Source organism: Pleurodeles waltl, chromosome 12 (genome assembly GCF_031143425.1).
Source record: "Pleurodeles waltl isolate 20211129_DDA chromosome 12, aPleWal1.hap1.20221129, whole genome shotgun sequence".
NCBI lineage: Eukaryota > Metazoa > Chordata > Amphibia > Caudata > Salamandridae > Pleurodeles > Pleurodeles waltl.
Genome location: NC_090451.1, coordinates 570,413,595 through 570,431,391, shown reverse-complemented (window position 1 = coordinate 570,431,391; position 17,797 = coordinate 570,413,595). Strand labels below are relative to the sequence as shown.

The 17,797-nt window shown below is 40.8% G+C and overlaps 1 protein-coding gene across 2 annotated transcripts in view; it reads right to left on the bottom strand.

The window, feature by feature from the left end:
• TMEM170A (transmembrane protein 170A) overlaps positions 1–17,544 on the bottom strand; it is a 182,721-nt gene extending 165,177 nt beyond the window's left edge. The window contains exon 1 of one of the 2 annotated variants that reach the window (XM_069217680.1): positions 17,329–17,544. In XM_069217680.1, the coding sequence (XP_069073781.1) occupies positions 17,329–17,437 (109 nt within the window). In that variant the 5' untranslated portion in view covers positions 17,438–17,544. The remainder of the gene's footprint in view (positions 1–17,328) is intronic. The other variant, XM_069217681.1, reaches the window with a different exon arrangement.
• Between the last annotated feature and the right edge of the window lie 253 nt (positions 17,545–17,797).

The following is a 17,797-nucleotide window of genomic DNA, read 5'->3' as shown; positions in this document are numbered from 1 at the left end:
GCTACACCAGTCCGAGAACGTTTGGATACATCTGGCTCAGACAATTATGAACAGGTCAGACTTCTGCATGATAAATATGAAAAGCACAGTTGATGTAATTTTCACCTGCCTAGTTGCCATACCAACTACCGCCAGTGTTCTGCTGCAAATATTTAATGGCACCAATGCTGCTGGAACGGTGGAAGAAAGTGATGTACTAACTCATCTATTTACCTGTGAATACTGTCGGTGGTGCCAAGAAACTGAGGCGAAATGGAACAACCTAACACAGGTGATCATTTACAATGTCACTGCTGGTGATGTCTGCTACAATCTAACATGCAACACTTACAAAGCTGGAAAGTGCACTGAAATTCACCTTCAAGCAACAATGGGGTCTCCTCAAGAGATTCCGAGGGAACAACAAGGACTATGTCAATGAAGAAGTGATAAAATGTGTAAAAATGTAAATAATAGCATGTCTTGCAAGAATATAGCATCTGCTGCTAGTCACATTAAGCATGTCAAGTTACCTGTTGGGTGGTTATTTTCTTGTGGAAATTTCACATGTACTTAAAACCCTGCAAATATAACTGGAGGGCCGTGTGCATTCACACGGCTAGGACTCATGATGTTTCCATGACATGCTGTATTACATACTCAAAACACAAGGGAAAGAGTTCAACTAAGTGAAGACTGTCTCTGAAGTTCAGTTAATATCTAGATCAGAATATGTAAGCTTAGGTCTTTCTATGGTAGGAGTTCCAGGATTAGCTGTTTATAATACTCGAGTTATTAACAAACTAGTATGTTTTATGGTTAAAAATATCAATCATACAACTATGGCTTTGGCAGAACTAGTACTCGATTTACAGTGCACTAGAAAAGCTGCTTTGCAAAACAGGACAGCTATTGACTACTTGCTTCTGAAGCACGACCATAGGTTAAAACAATACATTCCTTTGAATTCTGAGCAGCAATGGTCACATTCATCATCCTCGCTAGCACCAATCGACAGGAAAGGGTCAAGGCAGGGGACCCTCCACATGGGATCAATCAAAATGTCCCGGGCAGCGCGTCCGCTCCACAGATGAATTCTTGTCTTGGTGCCAAATCTCCCACTCTTCAAATGAGCTAAGAGAGCATTCTAGAACACCCTCCCCTCTGTTATGAAATCAAACGCTGGCTGTACTTGGTCTGTGTCGAAAACAAGCAAACAAACTGGCCAGGCCCCAACGTGCATTCCGGCGACAGAGCTGTACCTTCCTCTGATGAAAACATTCTCACCCTTGTGTTCTCTTATCTGTTCCAGCACGGTATGACCCTGCTTTGGTGAGAAAAGCAAAAGCACGCTTGGTGTGGAAAACAAGTTCTGTGTGGTAAAACCCTGCACTGCCGTAATAGCATCTGAAGCAGTGCAGAAAATGGAGTCAGTGGTCAAAATGAAGTCAGTGGTTAAATTCACATAGCATTACACTCCACCCTTTGACCACTGACTCTCCTAACATACTGGTCTGAAACTAACCTTTCGTGGTCTAAACATAAACATAGAACATACCTGCACAATACAGAGCATACGCATACTTAGAGATACTCTATCTTTTCAAGACCACAATAACTGGCTTGATGGCACCCTACCACACACAATTACATTAGGTCCTATGAGCAATGATGGTCCTACCTGGCATTAAATGGTCAAATATACACTGCATCTTGATGAAGTCACCTTGGCGGTAGGTGAGGTTTGACACTTAAACATTGAGCTTACAGCAATATACAGACTGTTAGTACAGCTCATAATGCAGACATCAAATACTAATCCAGCACATGCTGCCCCAGCTCATCCACATGCAGTCACGCAGGCATTAACCCTGAGAATGTACATTCGATCATGGGTACCTGCCAAACGGGAGGAGATTCCGTTTTGGTTAGCTCAAAAGATTAATGTGCTGGAAGCCATTTTTCCCCCCCATACAGGACCTCAGGATGAACACAGAATACTCACTATGTACTTGCCAATTGGGATGGTTCCCACAGCTGTAAACTGCAATAATTAGGGGACAGTATTTTCCACACTCTATACTACTGCACACGGTACACAACACTTGCCAATCCTCCGGAGGTGTTATAATGAATTCAGGATGAGTACGGGGCTGCCCTGGACTTGGAGAGGCAATTAATGGCCAATTTTGCCAGTACCTTCAATAATATTAAGCAACTTTAAAGGGGAAGCAGTTCCACTAAAAGTGCACATGCTGCTGCGGGACGTTCCTGTACAGGATCAAGAACGCGAGCTGCCAAAGATTAATCAGTCAAAGATCTTCAGTCAAAGATCTTTATTCGGCAGATGCCATAAAAGTACAACCAAGATCACATATGTTAAAAAACAAACAAACAAAAATAGTATAAAACAAATCCAGGTACAATTACATAACTAAGTTGCCTTAACGATCCAAAATCATCTGCAACAAATTCCCCTTTTCACAGATAGGGAAGGATTTACTAGATATAATTTGAAACCACTTCTCATCAAATCAATTACCAAATTCATAAAACAACAGGATGCAGTACCAAAATATTGAATAGCCTAAAATAATATTATCACAGTCCATATTAGATCACAAAGCTATAAGATTTATAAAAAGTTTTTAAAAAGAAGATATAGAATATGAAAGTTAACCCAAGTAATTTATAAGATATCAGAACAGATTCCTTATAGCAACAGAAGATCTAATAAAATGTAGTCCATAATAAAAAGTTTGAATTTCTGAAGATATGTCAGGGCTTCCTTATAATTAATAGGCCTTAATTTACGTAAAAGGGGTAAGATAAAACCATGTCTAGGGGAAGCATAAAGAGAACAGAAAAGAAAAAAATGAGAGGTACTCTGCTTTGATGTAGCATCACAAGGGCAAGGAGAAAGATTTTTTTGCCAAAAGCAATGATTAGGGAAGGCCACCTTAAAGTGAATCAGGTTCAATCTAAATAAAGTTAAAAGAGAATATATTTTTGGACATGAAAACCAAGTCAAATAGGGTTCCATATGAGAAACCGTAACAATCTGGACATAAGAGTCAAAAGTTTTAAATTTTAAAGAACTATGAAGTCTTGAATCTAATATGTACTCAGAGTGACGCAGTTTCAACAGAGTCTTGGCATTCATAGTTAACAGTTGTGGAACTTCAAACATGTAGCTAAGCCCCAACTTTTCGAAAGATGTTTGCAAATACAAAAGCCAAGGAATCCTATTTGAATTGGCCAACTGGAGACAATCGGTAATACACTCGCGCACAAGAAAAGCCGCTGGATTCGTCCAACATCTAATCCACAGCAAGAGAGGGGCAATGGAAACCCTGTCCTTTAAAAAGCATTGGCCCACCTCCTAGTGGCTGATGATATCTGTTATGCATTTAGGTACCATCAAAAGCCTGCGCATAAATTTATTCTCAACATGTTGGAGAGTGGGTGCTTTAGTGTAGCCCCAAATACCAGCCCCGTAAAGGGCTGCTGAAACACACTTGGTGTTATAGAGCGTTGCAATCTGAGGCAGTGGTCTATGGTCCAATTTACGGGTAAAACTGAACATTGCTTCAATATTCCTAGCCAATTGCTGGGTCTTAAAATTAAAATGAGTATGCCATAACATAGAAGAACTCACATGCATACCTAATCGCAAAAATTCTTATCCTTATTTGTGATATACCCACCCATAGTAAATTGTTTAGACTTGGTATTTCGAGGGCCACATGTCATAACAAATGTCTTAGAATAATTAACTTTTAGGTCAAGATCCAACATAAAAGTTAAGAACAAATTCAACAGGCGTTGTAGGCCATTTGCAGTGCGGGCGATTAGTACGGCATCATCTGCATATAATAAAACTGGGAGCAGTTTCTAACCCATCCTAGGTACATCCTTCCCATATTTTATCAAAAATTCATGAAGCCCATTTGTATATATCAAAAATAGAAAAGGGGCTAAAATACAGCCCTGTCTTACTCCCCTGGTTGAAGGAATGGGGGTGGTCCGCTGGCCCGAAGGTCCAAACTGAACTGACACCTTTAGATCCGTATATAGGCGCTTTATAAGCTCTAGTAGGGTTGCATCACACCCCAAAGTTCCCATGATTTGCCATAGCTTCTCCCTGTTAACCAAGTCAAAGCCGCTAGTTAAGTCAATAAAAGCCATATGGATGGACTCCTTTTTGGCAGTTACGTATTTGCTAAGAATAAGATGCAGGTTTAATGCTTGCTCGACTGTGCCTAGGCCGGGTCTAAAACCAAACTGAATTGGAGATAAAATCTGTGTCTCTGTCACCCAATCCTCCAGTCGAGATGAAATCACACTGCCCAAAACCTTGGCCGTTGAGTCAGAGATATTGGTCTGTAGCAGGAAGGATCTTGTCTATTCCCCTTTTTAAATATAGGGATAATAGTTGCCAATTTCCATGAGGAGGGTATTTTACTTTTAACAACACTTCTTAACACATTAGTGACTAGAGGGCCCCAGAAATTGGGCATAGATTTAAAAATGTCAACAGGAACTCCATCAGGGCCTGGAGCCTTCCCATGCTTAGAGCGATTAATGGCTCCAAGAACCTCGTGAAGATCAAAAGAGATATCTAGGGCATGTGAATCGTGACCTATATTTTCCTGTTTAATAACATTTTCCTCCTTAGTCATAATACCATAATCTGGGCAAAAAACCTTCCTAAAATGGCTTAACCATACATCCTCTGCAATAAGACAATCATCCTTACTGTTACTATCCGAGAAATATGAATGGTTTACCACCTTTCAAAATTTTGAGGTATCTTTTAGAGAAGTAGCAACCAATAGGTCTTCCCATGCCTTAGACCTGATTTCTGTTTTCCTTATTCCCAGAATGGCCTTGTACTCAGCCCTAGCAAGTTTGATTAAATTACGAGAGGAAGGAACCATTTTAAGGGCATCTTTTAAATTTTTTATGGGCAAGTGAACATGCAGAATCAAATCATCTATGGGCGACCGGCCCCTGAGATGGCCTATCCGCCACCAAGGCATTCGAAATTTCATTACTTCAAGATTCACATTTCTGAACTATATGGCCATGATCTAGTTGCTGGGACAAACAAATATTAATAGAATCTAACCTAGATCTGATAATTTCATGGTTAAAAGTTGTTGGATCTATTTTATCCTATTTCAGACGTAGGCCAGAATTTATATGACAAGTTGTTTTCCTTCTCAATCCCTTATCACTATGGACCAGATTAATATTTAAGTCTAATTTGATACATAAAGGATTGTGGTCACTAGCACAATGGGGAATAACCTTAAAATCAGAAACTAGGTGGTGATCCGAGGAACCAATAAAGATAAAATCAATAACACTCCCCTTTCGGGTTCCCTATAAAAGTAGGGATTTTTAAAGTATCTGATTCCACATTCTTCGTTGCATGAATCAGATCAAACTTAAATAGAAAACAATTCAGAGCTTCTCCATCAGTTTCACTCTAGATGCCATGAGGATCTTATTGTTAGGATGATATTGGATTTCAGCCAATGAGTGGACTTCCTAATTAGGGCTTGTGTATCTTCTTTTTTGTTAGTATCCAAAGGAGGCACATTTGTTAACACCAGAACATACGGAATACAATCAGGAGGTAAATTTAAAGATTCTGCATGATTTATAGATTTATTACATGGGGGGAGATTGGGTCCATTGGAATAAACTTCCTTAGACTTCCCTTGAAGCATATCATTCGCAGTATAATCTTGACCAAGGATGACCAAAGGATTGGTCAAGGGTATATTACAGGATTTATTAGATGGTGACCTAAGAGTTAAATCATCCTTTTTTTCCGCTTCGTGACTTAATAGTCCTGAGTTAAGTGTTTGAGAAAGAGTGGTAATTACATTATTACAGAAACTGTTAAGTCTTTTAGTTATCATAGTCAAAAGCTTCTCCTCTAAAGTTTCACAGAAAGATTTAAGCATAATGTCTGTAGTACTGGTAATATCACTAACATCCTTATTCGTGGGGGAATCATTGGTTGAAACCAAAGTAACTGGTTTGCTGATACGTGATGCGGACGGAAAGTGGGTTCTCTTTTTAGAACCTGAAATCTTTTGAATATTCTTGGACCTTTTACACGCTCTCCTCTTCTTCGGTGGGGGAGAAGCTGCCTGGGCGTATTCCAAGGATGAATTAACACTTAAAACAGAGGTTTTAGTTAGGCCATGCGAAAGTGTATCACACTGAACAGACTGAGTAATACTGGTAGTCGGAGCCTACAAAGATGACCCAACCTTTGAGTTAGTAATTATATGAACAGAGGGCTCCAAAGGAGGCTGCTGAGCAGATTTTTGAACAGCCCCAATCCTTTTTTCCACTTGCTCCAATTCAGATTCAATGGCCCCAATTTCAGAAGATAAATAACTAGTAATGGATGGTTGGACTGAAGATCCCAGCCCACCTTCCCCTTTTTGAAGGCTGATCTTTCTTTTCCCAAGATTATATAATAATCATACACACCTTCTGGAAAAGAAAGACAACAGTACCTTCTGTTCTTTGCGAAGACACCTCAAATCTAGACTCTCTGTAGTAGATTAAATAATTCAGCCAAGCGGGGTGGCCCAGCCCAGCCTCTTCCTGGCGATGACGGGTGAAGTACAGGCCCAATTTAAAGAGGCTGGCTCCATGCCCCGAAGCTGCCGCCATCACTCAGCATGTCCTGCGAGGCGGGAGAGCGCTAATCCAGTTTAAAGGGGCTGGCTCCCTGCTCAGAAGCTGCTGCCATCACTCAGCGCGTCCCCTGAGATTAATCACTAAGACCTACTATAATATTGGTCAAGATACTCTGGGAGCCAGACCTATTAAACCACAATTACAGGGTAAATCCAATAAGGATTCTACGAAGCAAGCACCTGGGGGGGGCTCTAAAAAATGCTGGGATAAATAAAAAAGACGCCTAAAAATTAAAGGGGAAAATATCTGCATTCTGAGACCCCTCAAAACCCCTATAATCTTAGAAATAGAGCTAATATAAAAACTGCTGATAGATATCAATATACTGATACATGCCTATCTCGCTCCTTTCAGGATTCACCAGATAAACATAGTGAGAGAGGTGGGCTGTCAGAGAAGCGAACTGAGTGAAACCGAAAGGACTCACAACGCTCCTCAGTAATTTGTAAAAAAAAAAAAAAGGAAGAAGAGAAACTTCCCCAGCAAAAACCGCAATTCAAAAAGATAAAAGTGGCAGCGATTTCTATACGAAATGCCACTCAATACAAGAGCTCTACTGAAGAACAGGAAGTGGGCACTGGTACTCCTAGACAGCAGGACAGATCAAAATAGTTCACCGAAATCTTCAAAAGCATCTGGAGGTGAAAGCAACTGATGACTTCTTACAAGTCAAGACTCCAGACATGCGCGTCTCCATACCAGATAGGGTGTATAAATTTAAAATACAATTAGAAGGAGACCTTGAGCACACAATTGACACCATCTTTTGGGATCGCATAACAACTAGTTATATTTTACTGACCGAAAAAATTGGCCACGAGAATTTGTCCGTAATCTCCCAAATGGGGAAGAGGTAATTGAACCCTCTTTCTCACCCCTTGTTCCCAGAGAGCTCAGGGAAGCTTACGCCATTGATAAGGCGAAGGCGCAGATACCCACGATATATCGCAACCACGTAGGGTGAGATAAAGATTCCCCCTACCATATAATACCATTTAGATCCCAACCTCAACCCCAATATCCAATAAAGCATGTAGCTAGCGCACCTGTGGGGGAAATCCTCACACAGAGTAGCAGGGCGTAATTGAACCCGGTGTCTCAACAAAGAACAACCAGCCGTTCCCCGTAGCCAAACCGGACCATTCATACAGAATAGTATTAGACTACAGACATCGAAACAGTCATACACGCACATTTGCCATACAAAATGCACACAAGCACAGCACTCATTAACAATATAGTGTGCAAAAAATATAAAACCTTGGATATTTCTAATGGCTTTTTCTGCCAAAATATAGTGCCTGAAAGTAGGAACATACATTTTAGCGCATTAGGCTCTCAGAAAAATGTATGTCGACTCCCACAAAGGTACAAAAACAGTCCAGGAATGTTTTCAGCTCGTGTTACTTCAATTTTACACGACATTGACACGGAGGCATTGTCCTATGTAGATGACATCTACATTAAGGGTGAATATCTCGTACAACATGTCAGATGGGTTAACCGCACTGTTGTGGGATTTGCCAAATTAGGCTACAAATTCAAATTTAAAAAACAAAACTAAAATAGCCTTCCTTAGTGTCCTTTTTGGGATTCGAATTATTAGATGAAGGCAAGAGCCTAGCGCACCAATGTTTAGAAAATTGCTCACAACTGCAGCCATCAAACACTATCAAAAAGCTCCAGTCACTGTTAGGCTTTTTAAACTTTGGCAGAACATACATTCCAGAATATGCACAATGCATTAAACCATTATATGACTTAATACGTCCTGACTTTTCAAGCAAATATTGGACAGTCAAACACACACACACACACACACACATTCTCAGAGAATTGCGGCAAGACATGCTTTCAGCTAAACACTTACACACAAGAGACAACAAAACCCACTTGGTCATCAGAGTAATTACTGGTGCCATTGGTTTCACCTATGTATGTAACATTCAATAAGAGTGATACCGTCCCTACAGCATACAAATCATACCTGTGTTCCACAGCTGAACAACACTGTGCTCCCAAAGACAAAATTCTCACTGCTGTTCAGATGGCTGTCATTAAAGAGAGACCTCTAGCCCACAGGAAATGTATCACTGTTGTATCTCTGATCCCAGCACTTGAGGCTTCCAGCAAAGCCAGCATTCCTAATGCTGAGGGTCTACGTCCACGTTGGATTCAATGGGCAACATCTGACACCACTGATATTGACTATGTTTTTGACCCAAAATTACAAACTCACAACTTTTTACAATATGAACTTGAATATCCAGTTCCAGCAAACATTGCCTACTGAACAATATCAAATAATTTCGTACACTGATGGCTCAGCCCAGCCCACACTAGGCACTAAACATCAATACTCTGCCGCTTGTGCAGTCATTAGTGGCACACAGACCTTAGGGGACTGCACTGCACAACTAGCAGAGCTCAGACAGATCCAAGACAGTTAACATTAATAGTCTGTGATTCGTACTATTGTTCCAGTCCTGCAGTGAATATCTGCATTACTGGCATCAGAATGGGTTCGGAGATTTAAAAGGCACCACCAAACAGAAATTACTCTGGGGGAAAGTAGCAGATCTGAACTAAACACTACAGTATGTCCATGAAGTACATACATTAGGACATCAACATGTTGGAATACATGTTACTGGCAATACCTTGGCTGATCAAGCGGCCAAGTCAGCAGTAGCTATGGCTTCTGTTGCTGCAATAACTCGTTCAAGGACGAGGTTGGGGATGAAACACTGGCTGCTGTGAAAGCTTTGGCTGAAGACAAGGCCATGCCAAAGGCAGATCCTGCCAAATATTCCTACCACATATCTAGCCTCAATCCTGCCCTAGTAGCAATACCAGGGATGGGTGATTAGGTGATCGTGTGATCCACAACCAAGATCAAAGAACAGAGTTGATCAAAGCAACACATGAGGGAGTTGCTTCTGCCCATGCTGGTGTGGGGGCTACTATTTCACTGTTACAAGTATACTACTGGTGGGCAGGTCTATAGAGACCAAGCAGTATGTCCCTTGCTGTGACATGTCAGCAAATAAAATGGTCCACTGTGTAACACCCACCGCAGCCACCCCTCCTAATTTCCAACAAACCTCTACAATGTGTGTACCTGGATCATTGTGGTCCCCTGACACCTGATGGTGCTTACAAATGCATCCTAGTCGCTGTTGACGTCTACTCCAGATTTCTATAGGTATGGCCACAATACTAGGCTAAGGCTCAAACTGTTATTAAAGATCTGCAAGTCTTTATCGGCACATATGCAGTTGCTTTCCACTTGGACCAGGGTCCTGCTTTCACCACAAGGGCATTCAGAGACACAATGGCTTAGTTCGGGATCCAAATGTATTAAACGTCTCCATGTCACCCAGAGGAAAACAGTGTTGTGCGAAGAAACCATGATTTAAAGCAATCCTTAACAGCTAGAGTATTAGTAATGGGTCGTAGTTGGCTTAATCACCCTTTGGAGTCCAGAGAGCACTCAATCTGCCCTGAATGTCCCTGGGAGGGCAAACCCCATAGGAATGCCTGTTCGGAACATAAATGTATGTTCCAGAACTTGATGGTCCTGGTGCAGAGGCGGCACACACATCTTTTGACATAAATGAATGTGTCACTGTCTTGCAGGACTTACAATAGTTCTGTGACGGCAACACATCTACCAATGCTGCCTCCTTGGGAATAGAGGATGCACCAATAACATCTACTAGTTGGATTCAGAGTTGAGAATCTAGTGCATGAAAAGATTGCTGTTCAAAAGGAGTTTAGTCCTTCTTATCGAACACCAGTTCCACTCCTGGGAATACATTGAATCAGAACTGTTATTCTACCACCGCTGCCTGGTTCTAAAGAAAATTGCTTTGTCTCTATTGACAATGTCAAACTACATCATAAAGCCGATCCTGCACAGAATACCTAGAGGACTCCTGGGTAGTACCGGACTACCTCTCACTGTAGACCAGGATGTTCCTTCACAGGTTTTGTGCAGCAACGCTGACACCTCTCCGAACATGGGGAGGGTGAAAAAACGATCTTTCATTAGTCCCATTAACTTCTTCTGTGACCAACAATATTGAGCAATTCAACTCAAGTTCTACACAAACGGATGGAATAGTCTACTATGAACCGCCTAGGGAGACTTCTGCCAGCTCGCCGCTTCCAAACACGGCTCCAGTTTTTGCACAAACTGCTTCTGGATACTTTGCCAAGATCAATGACACTTTTGCTGACTCATCTGCCTCTTCTGCAACAGAACTGTTAAGAGCATGTAAGCTGACAATTTGGCTCAAAATTAACTATTTTATTCTTCCATGGAACTATCTGTGGCTCTTATTGACTGAACTTGCCTTCCTTCTTTGGATTGGATTTGTTATCGTCTTTTTCGTACTAACACATGGCCATTACCTTCCTGAACGCTCTACAGTTGAACTGGTGGATGAGGTCCAAAAGCCACATTTTTCCTCCCATAAGGTCCGCAGAGACTTGTCCCTAGTGAACATTTCGGCCATACCAATGTCTGATGGGATTGTCAGGGATAAAGTACCCTTTGACATATTCGGCCTGGCGGAGGTTATTCAAATTCCATATGTATTTAAACTTTCCATGAATGATGTAACAACACCTGGATTTGTTTCTGATGATTGGGATGTAAAGGCGGTTGACTCTATGCTATCTGAATTACAATATTTTACTGTGTTTGAAAGTGAAGAGGTCTATCAAAAGAAAATTATGGAGAGATGTTCTGTTATAATGATTATGGACATCATTACATTCACAGAGCAAGTACCCCAAAGGTTATTTTTAATTACACACAATGGGAACATTGTCCAACCCTGCCAATGGGGAGTTTGAAGACATATTCTGAAAAGTTTGCATATTTTCTGGGCACAACCTTATAAATGCTGAGTCATATTATTTTAAATTATAGGCAATGGAAAATTCAACACATCATATTAACGGATATAAAAAGGATTTATTCTGCTCCTGGTTGGCTATAGAAGGCTATGAATATTGGCTGAAGTTGATTGACCTGAGATGTTTATGGGGAATTAAACTGGCAAATAAGGGGAAAGGAAGCTTTATTTAGAGCATGCCTGAACCTGTCCAAATTATATTTTTTAATGTAACTGTACACCAGACAAGTTGTTTAGGCTTGGCAAAAATTGAGGATTTGAATGCGCCCAGTATCCCTGCCAAATTTAACAAATGGCAAAAATACATTAATGCACCGGAAGATCAGCTCGATGAATGGGTCCAAAATGGAAAATGTAATACATCACTTTCACATCCTGGTTATTGTGGCCAGTAGACACAAATGTTTGTCATGCATGTTTCGTAAACTTCACGGGAGGGGGGGGGGGTGTCATGCATGTTTCGTTAAGTCCACGGGGAGGGGAGGGTTAAACAAATAGGCCAGAGCCTCGCTATGTGTCATCAGAACATTCAGTTATAGTAACAACATACAGTGTAGGAAAATTATGCCAGCAATGGTTAAAAAGTTTCTCAATAGATGCTGTTAAAGAACACCTCGGTCCCCTGTCTAATGACACAGAGTTGCAGAATTTCCTGTTAGGCCCCAGAAGACAACGTAAAAAGCAGTTCTTATATGCATGTTTTGCTTCAAAAAAGACCGAGCTGAAACACTCATGCACTGACAAAAATCTCTGGAATGCGCTTCTTAGTCTAAAGAAGACATTTATCAATTCACTTTGCAAGGTTCGTAAAGTAGATTTGCATGCTGAAAGCACACGTTTAAAAACGGTCAGAGCAAAGAAATGAAAACATGTACAAGGGATTCTCCACTGCAATATACACAGCAAATATATGTATCTATATTACAATGCAAAGCGAATAATGAATTAAAAAATGCATCACATGAGGCAAGGGCAAATCTGCTTCATCTCCCTCCAAATCAGCATCAGATCGCCAGATCCCAGAATCTATCACCGAGAGAGATCAATTATGCTCACGGGAAGGATGACACCTCAGCGTGCTGAACATGTCCGAGATCTGAGTCACTCCCCGGTCCATGTGGTCTCGGCCTCTTATATATTTTGAATAAACAAGAGGGGAGAAATTCTAGAAACCCCCTTCCACTGCATAAGTTTATTATTCAAAAAATGCTGGTTACTTTTGGTTTGCTTTGAAAAGAACACACCAGGAATTGGCCAAAATCCCAAGGTGCCCTCTATCAAAACAAAACCGATCCCTGCTGTCCTAGCACATTATCAGCCTCTGCCCTCCGTGTGAAAGAACACCCAAACATGCAGAATAAAAACATGAGCACATTGTATAACGTGGAAAAATACTTGCAGCTTTTAACATGGCGGTGGCTAATGCTAAAATAAAATCAATAAGAAAAATTAAGTTGGTGGCACTAATGTGACGGTGTGCTAGGTTACGTGCAATGTGGAGTCGGTGGTCAAAACACAAATATCATTACACTGCAGTTTATAATAAAATTTTGAAACTTTCCCAACAAGGAGCCGCAGCCCGGTTAAGGCAAACAGATCAGGAAAATTTACGGAAAGCATTAGCCGTTGTAGATAATGGGATTAACACCTTGTCCGACTGCATATACACTTTAAACAACTGTTTCTTCTGCAATAGACAATGTGCAAAGTGACATGTCATTCTTACAACATGGACAGAGACAGCTAAGGTCCATTATGCAATTGGGTTGGACACTAAAAACACTGAAATCTGGTTGCGTTCCCTGGCAACACGTTAGCGCAAGGGGCATATTTTCAACATTTAATATGACATGCCAACAAGAAATAATGGCTAAAAAGGAAGCGACTTATGTTATGCTATACATCGAGAAAATGGAAATAAATGGAAAAGTTGCCTTTTACATGGCTGAAATACCATCTGCTCAATGGTTAATACACTTGGTTATTAATCTGTCTATTTCAACACTACAATTCACATCCTGCTTGAAGCACATTCCAGTAGGCAGATGTGAAAGGCTAGGAGATAGTTACATTCATGGGGTGTGGAAGCTTCCTTTTTCACACTAATGTTTCAATGGCATAAAAGAAGTCATTCTTAGCGGCAATGAATGTGCAACTTTTGTGAGCCATTCAATGGTCTGTAAGCAGCTGTCCTTGCATGGCACGTGTAACGCTTCAGCAGTGAATTTAACTTGCTATCTGAAGGGATTTCCAGTCCCCTTGATTAGACCTCTCACTCCAGGTGCTCTCTAATGGAAGCTATGTACTTCTTAACAGTGAGAGCTCTTGTGGAATGTGAGCTGGAATAGCTTACATTGTTTCGGTCTCTTAAACGGTCACCTACTGAGGGAATGTTCTTTTTCCTCCTACACAACAAACAAACATAGCAGATATTTAGCCTCACACTGCTACCTCAAATGTGAATTTTGACAAGTTGAGCACAGTAAAGGCTTGATTGTTTCAAAAACATGTGGCACAGTCCCTTTTAAATACAAACTTTCTGAGACACTTCGGTGAATTCATGGGACGAACATTTAACGCATACAATACTACAGGATTGTACATTTCTTTAAGGCCATTTGTTCTGGTTTCGTTCACACCTACTTTACATATGGCTGAATACCTTCAGCCATACACTCGATATTTTCGAGTATTGTGGAGGGGGGGGCTTCCAATTACTTTGGCTATAGTAGGTGGCATTTTGCGGCTGCTATTTTTTTTTTTATCTGCAATGGCTGTCCCTTCACCACAAGGAGGACTGAAAGAGATTCCACTAGCGCAAGTATGCCGTGAACTCATGATGCAGTATTTCGGAGCATGACGCTTGGAAGAACTGGAGTGCATCTGGTCTCTGACATTCAGACTGGTTTTGCCTGTGTTTTGATGCCTCTGGTGCCTTTTCGAATGAGCACTGAAAGTTTGTCTTTCTAGGCGGTGCTCACTTTCATTATTTTTTTTATTTGGTTTTATTGGCGCCACTGCTGACATTTTAAATTGCCCCTTTCAATATTTCAGATGCTAGTGTCTTTTAACTCATCACTATTGATGTCTATGTAGATATGTTTTAAAGAATAGCATTTTAGTTGCTTTTATATTTTTTATGTTAGGCTTTTACCACCTTTGAATAGGCAAGGAGAGGGTATTGTAGAGCCATTTTAGTCATGCCTTTAGGCACGTTATTTTAGCAACTAGGCCTGCCTCTTATGCCCTTTAGCCCAGTTACATTTTATTCTGCTTCATTTTTATTATTTCTGAATCAGCCACATTAGTGGTGCTGTTTCATTTTCTTTTTCTAGTTGTCCTTTCACCTAGGAAAGCATTGAGTTTCTTAGCAAGACAGTCTTTTCACTTTGTGCTTTACTCAAGGCTGCGGCTATATAGGGTTGCTGGCAAAGCAGTAGACTGCGTCTCCAACATTCACAAAAACACACACACTCATACGTGGGGAAATTTTCTCAGAACATCAGCTGTTTTCTTGTAAAAACACTTCTCTGTCCAATGCACGTTAGAGGGACATTCCAGCCAGATGACCAAAACCGCATGTTGATTGACTTTACTACAGCTGTTTGCTGAGACTACTGGTTCCCTGGCCTACATGGGGATGGTGTCTCTAGACAACAGGCTGCCCTACTCAGGTATGGGGGATGATGTCTTCCCAGGGGGGATTTCTGAAGGGCAGATTAGGGCTTATCATGCTCTGCTCTAACATAGCTTAAGTAGGAACTGCATATACTATGCATAGTGACAGTATGGTGGGACTTTTCCTGTGTTTCACAGAAATTCAGCAGTTATAGTTATAATGAACTCGTGCCCTAAGGTAACTAACTATAACTCACGCCCTCGCCATGCACAGCTAATTACCCCAGATAGAACATCATTGATTACATCTACTATGGCATCATTGATATTATCATTTCAACATTTGCAAAAATGTTATTGATGAGAAAACTATACAAGGCGGGGGTGCGAATTATAGTTGCCTTAGGGCACGAGTTATAGTTACTTGAAATAGCTAACTATAACAGCTGAATGTCTATGGTTTTGTGCATATAAATTCAGAACCTAAATATAACGTCCCTGTAACCTCTTTTTTTCAGTGAAAAAAAAAAAAATATGCACAGTGTGGAGCTGGCTGCTGTAGGGGGGTTTGGCCACGGGGCCTGGCTACAGCAGGGCCATAGTTAGTGCGTGGGGAGTGGATTCTCCCATCAAAACTCATTTACGCAAATGGCCTTGTTCATGGCTCAGCTTTATCAACTATGATAAGACTACAAAGAATTCAGAGTACTTCCGTTAAAGTCATACTACATGTAAAGACACAAGCACATCTCCCCTGCTTTGAGGGCACTACAATGGTTACCAGTGCTCTGTATCACAGACAAAGTAGTACATGGCAAAAAAACACTAAATTAGGAAGAAAATCAACAGATACAAACAATAAAAGGAGATATCCGCAAGTATTCCTCCCTATCTCATAATTCGTACATATAAGAAAAAAACATTGGTGGAACATCTTTCTCTGTTAAAGCAGCGAAAGTATGGCAATCCCTACTGTCAAACATAAGGTCCACAAACAACCATATCTACTTCAGAAGATTAGTCGAAAGGTTTCCCTTACCCCAAATGACGCCTATACTCACAACTCAAAAATATACAACAGTATACTTAAACATAACTAACTATCGCACAGTATGGAAAAGAGCTGTTGCTATACAAGTATGTGCCATTGTACTTTTAGCTATGCCTCCTGTTACAGGCAGATACATTTTTCTAAGGGGAAAACTATATATTGCACCACAAAATACATGAATATATATCAGCCCGTATCGAAATTGCTGCTTCTATGTACATATAGGTGTATAACAGAAAACTATGCCTGCTACTAATAACTACAATCAATGACGTGGGTATATTTATGTCTAACCTAAAAACAGTTATTTGGAAACATAGAAAAAGGTACCGCAAGATATATATGGACAGCAAAACATGTAAATATTGCCCTTTCAATGAACATATGGCTGTTATACAGAATGGTTTAATTAAGCAAACATAACTTTACCAAGCTATTACAAGCCAAAGAAAATACCTTCTCCTGTCCCTCTAGCTCATCCCAAACCTTTCTGCCTACTATGAACTCCCAAACATCTTTCTCAAACTTTCACCCCTCCTTCTTAGTTATGCCATTTAATTAACAAGCAAACACGACCACTACTTACAAAACATCTGTAACTACTCAAAAAAATCCCCTTTTCAAATCCATTCCTATCATTCTCGCTCTACTTCAAACTCTACTAAACATAAATGAAATCAAGAGCACAGCCCTAACAAAACCAATGCACAATAAGAAAATGTAGTTAACTACTAATCATGGGTACTGGAGTAGCGTGCTACTGCAGAAAAAGTGCTTCGTCAGGGGCCGTATGCGCTATATAAATACTTTCCCAATTTACAGTAGTAATACCTATTGTTAAGGTGTGTGCCTTTCCGCGTATTCATGTAACCACCTTCTGCGTAAGTAGCCCCTGACTTATGGTTGTACTCAATAAACTAATCTTGAATGTTCATTGTGAGTCATGTAATTTAGCTGCATAAACTCCATAATAACTCGTCGTCTATTCTCCAATGTTTGCTAATGCTTTAAGCAACAATTTCTCACCGGGAAAGGTGCAAAGGGAAGCAGAGTTGGGGCAGATGGTAGCATTTCCAACGCGGGGAACGAGGCTTAAGCTGAGAATCTGGTGCAGAAGACCGCTGCTGCTCTCCATTGCTGACCAGAAAGACTGCACTAAAGACGCTACCTGCTCGTTAACTACACGGCCCGTCAATAAACGTAACTCAACAACCGTTGTCAGTTATGAAACCTTGAACAGGCAAAAAAAAAAACAAAAAAAAAAAAAAAAAAAAAATTGCCCATCTTTCAGTACTTCCGGATCGGCTGCGAGCCAATCCCCTGGCTTTACATATTTTAGGTGTCAGCTGGAAGAAGGCGGGGCTCGTAGCTTTAAAGAGGTCTAGGATTGGAGCATTGTCTGCCTTTCAGCCAATCCAAGTGCCTTTGTGTAGAACTCCGTGGTGCAAGTTAGTTGTAGAGTCCTCCCTCTTTCCTTTCGGTGGTGGTTAAGCAC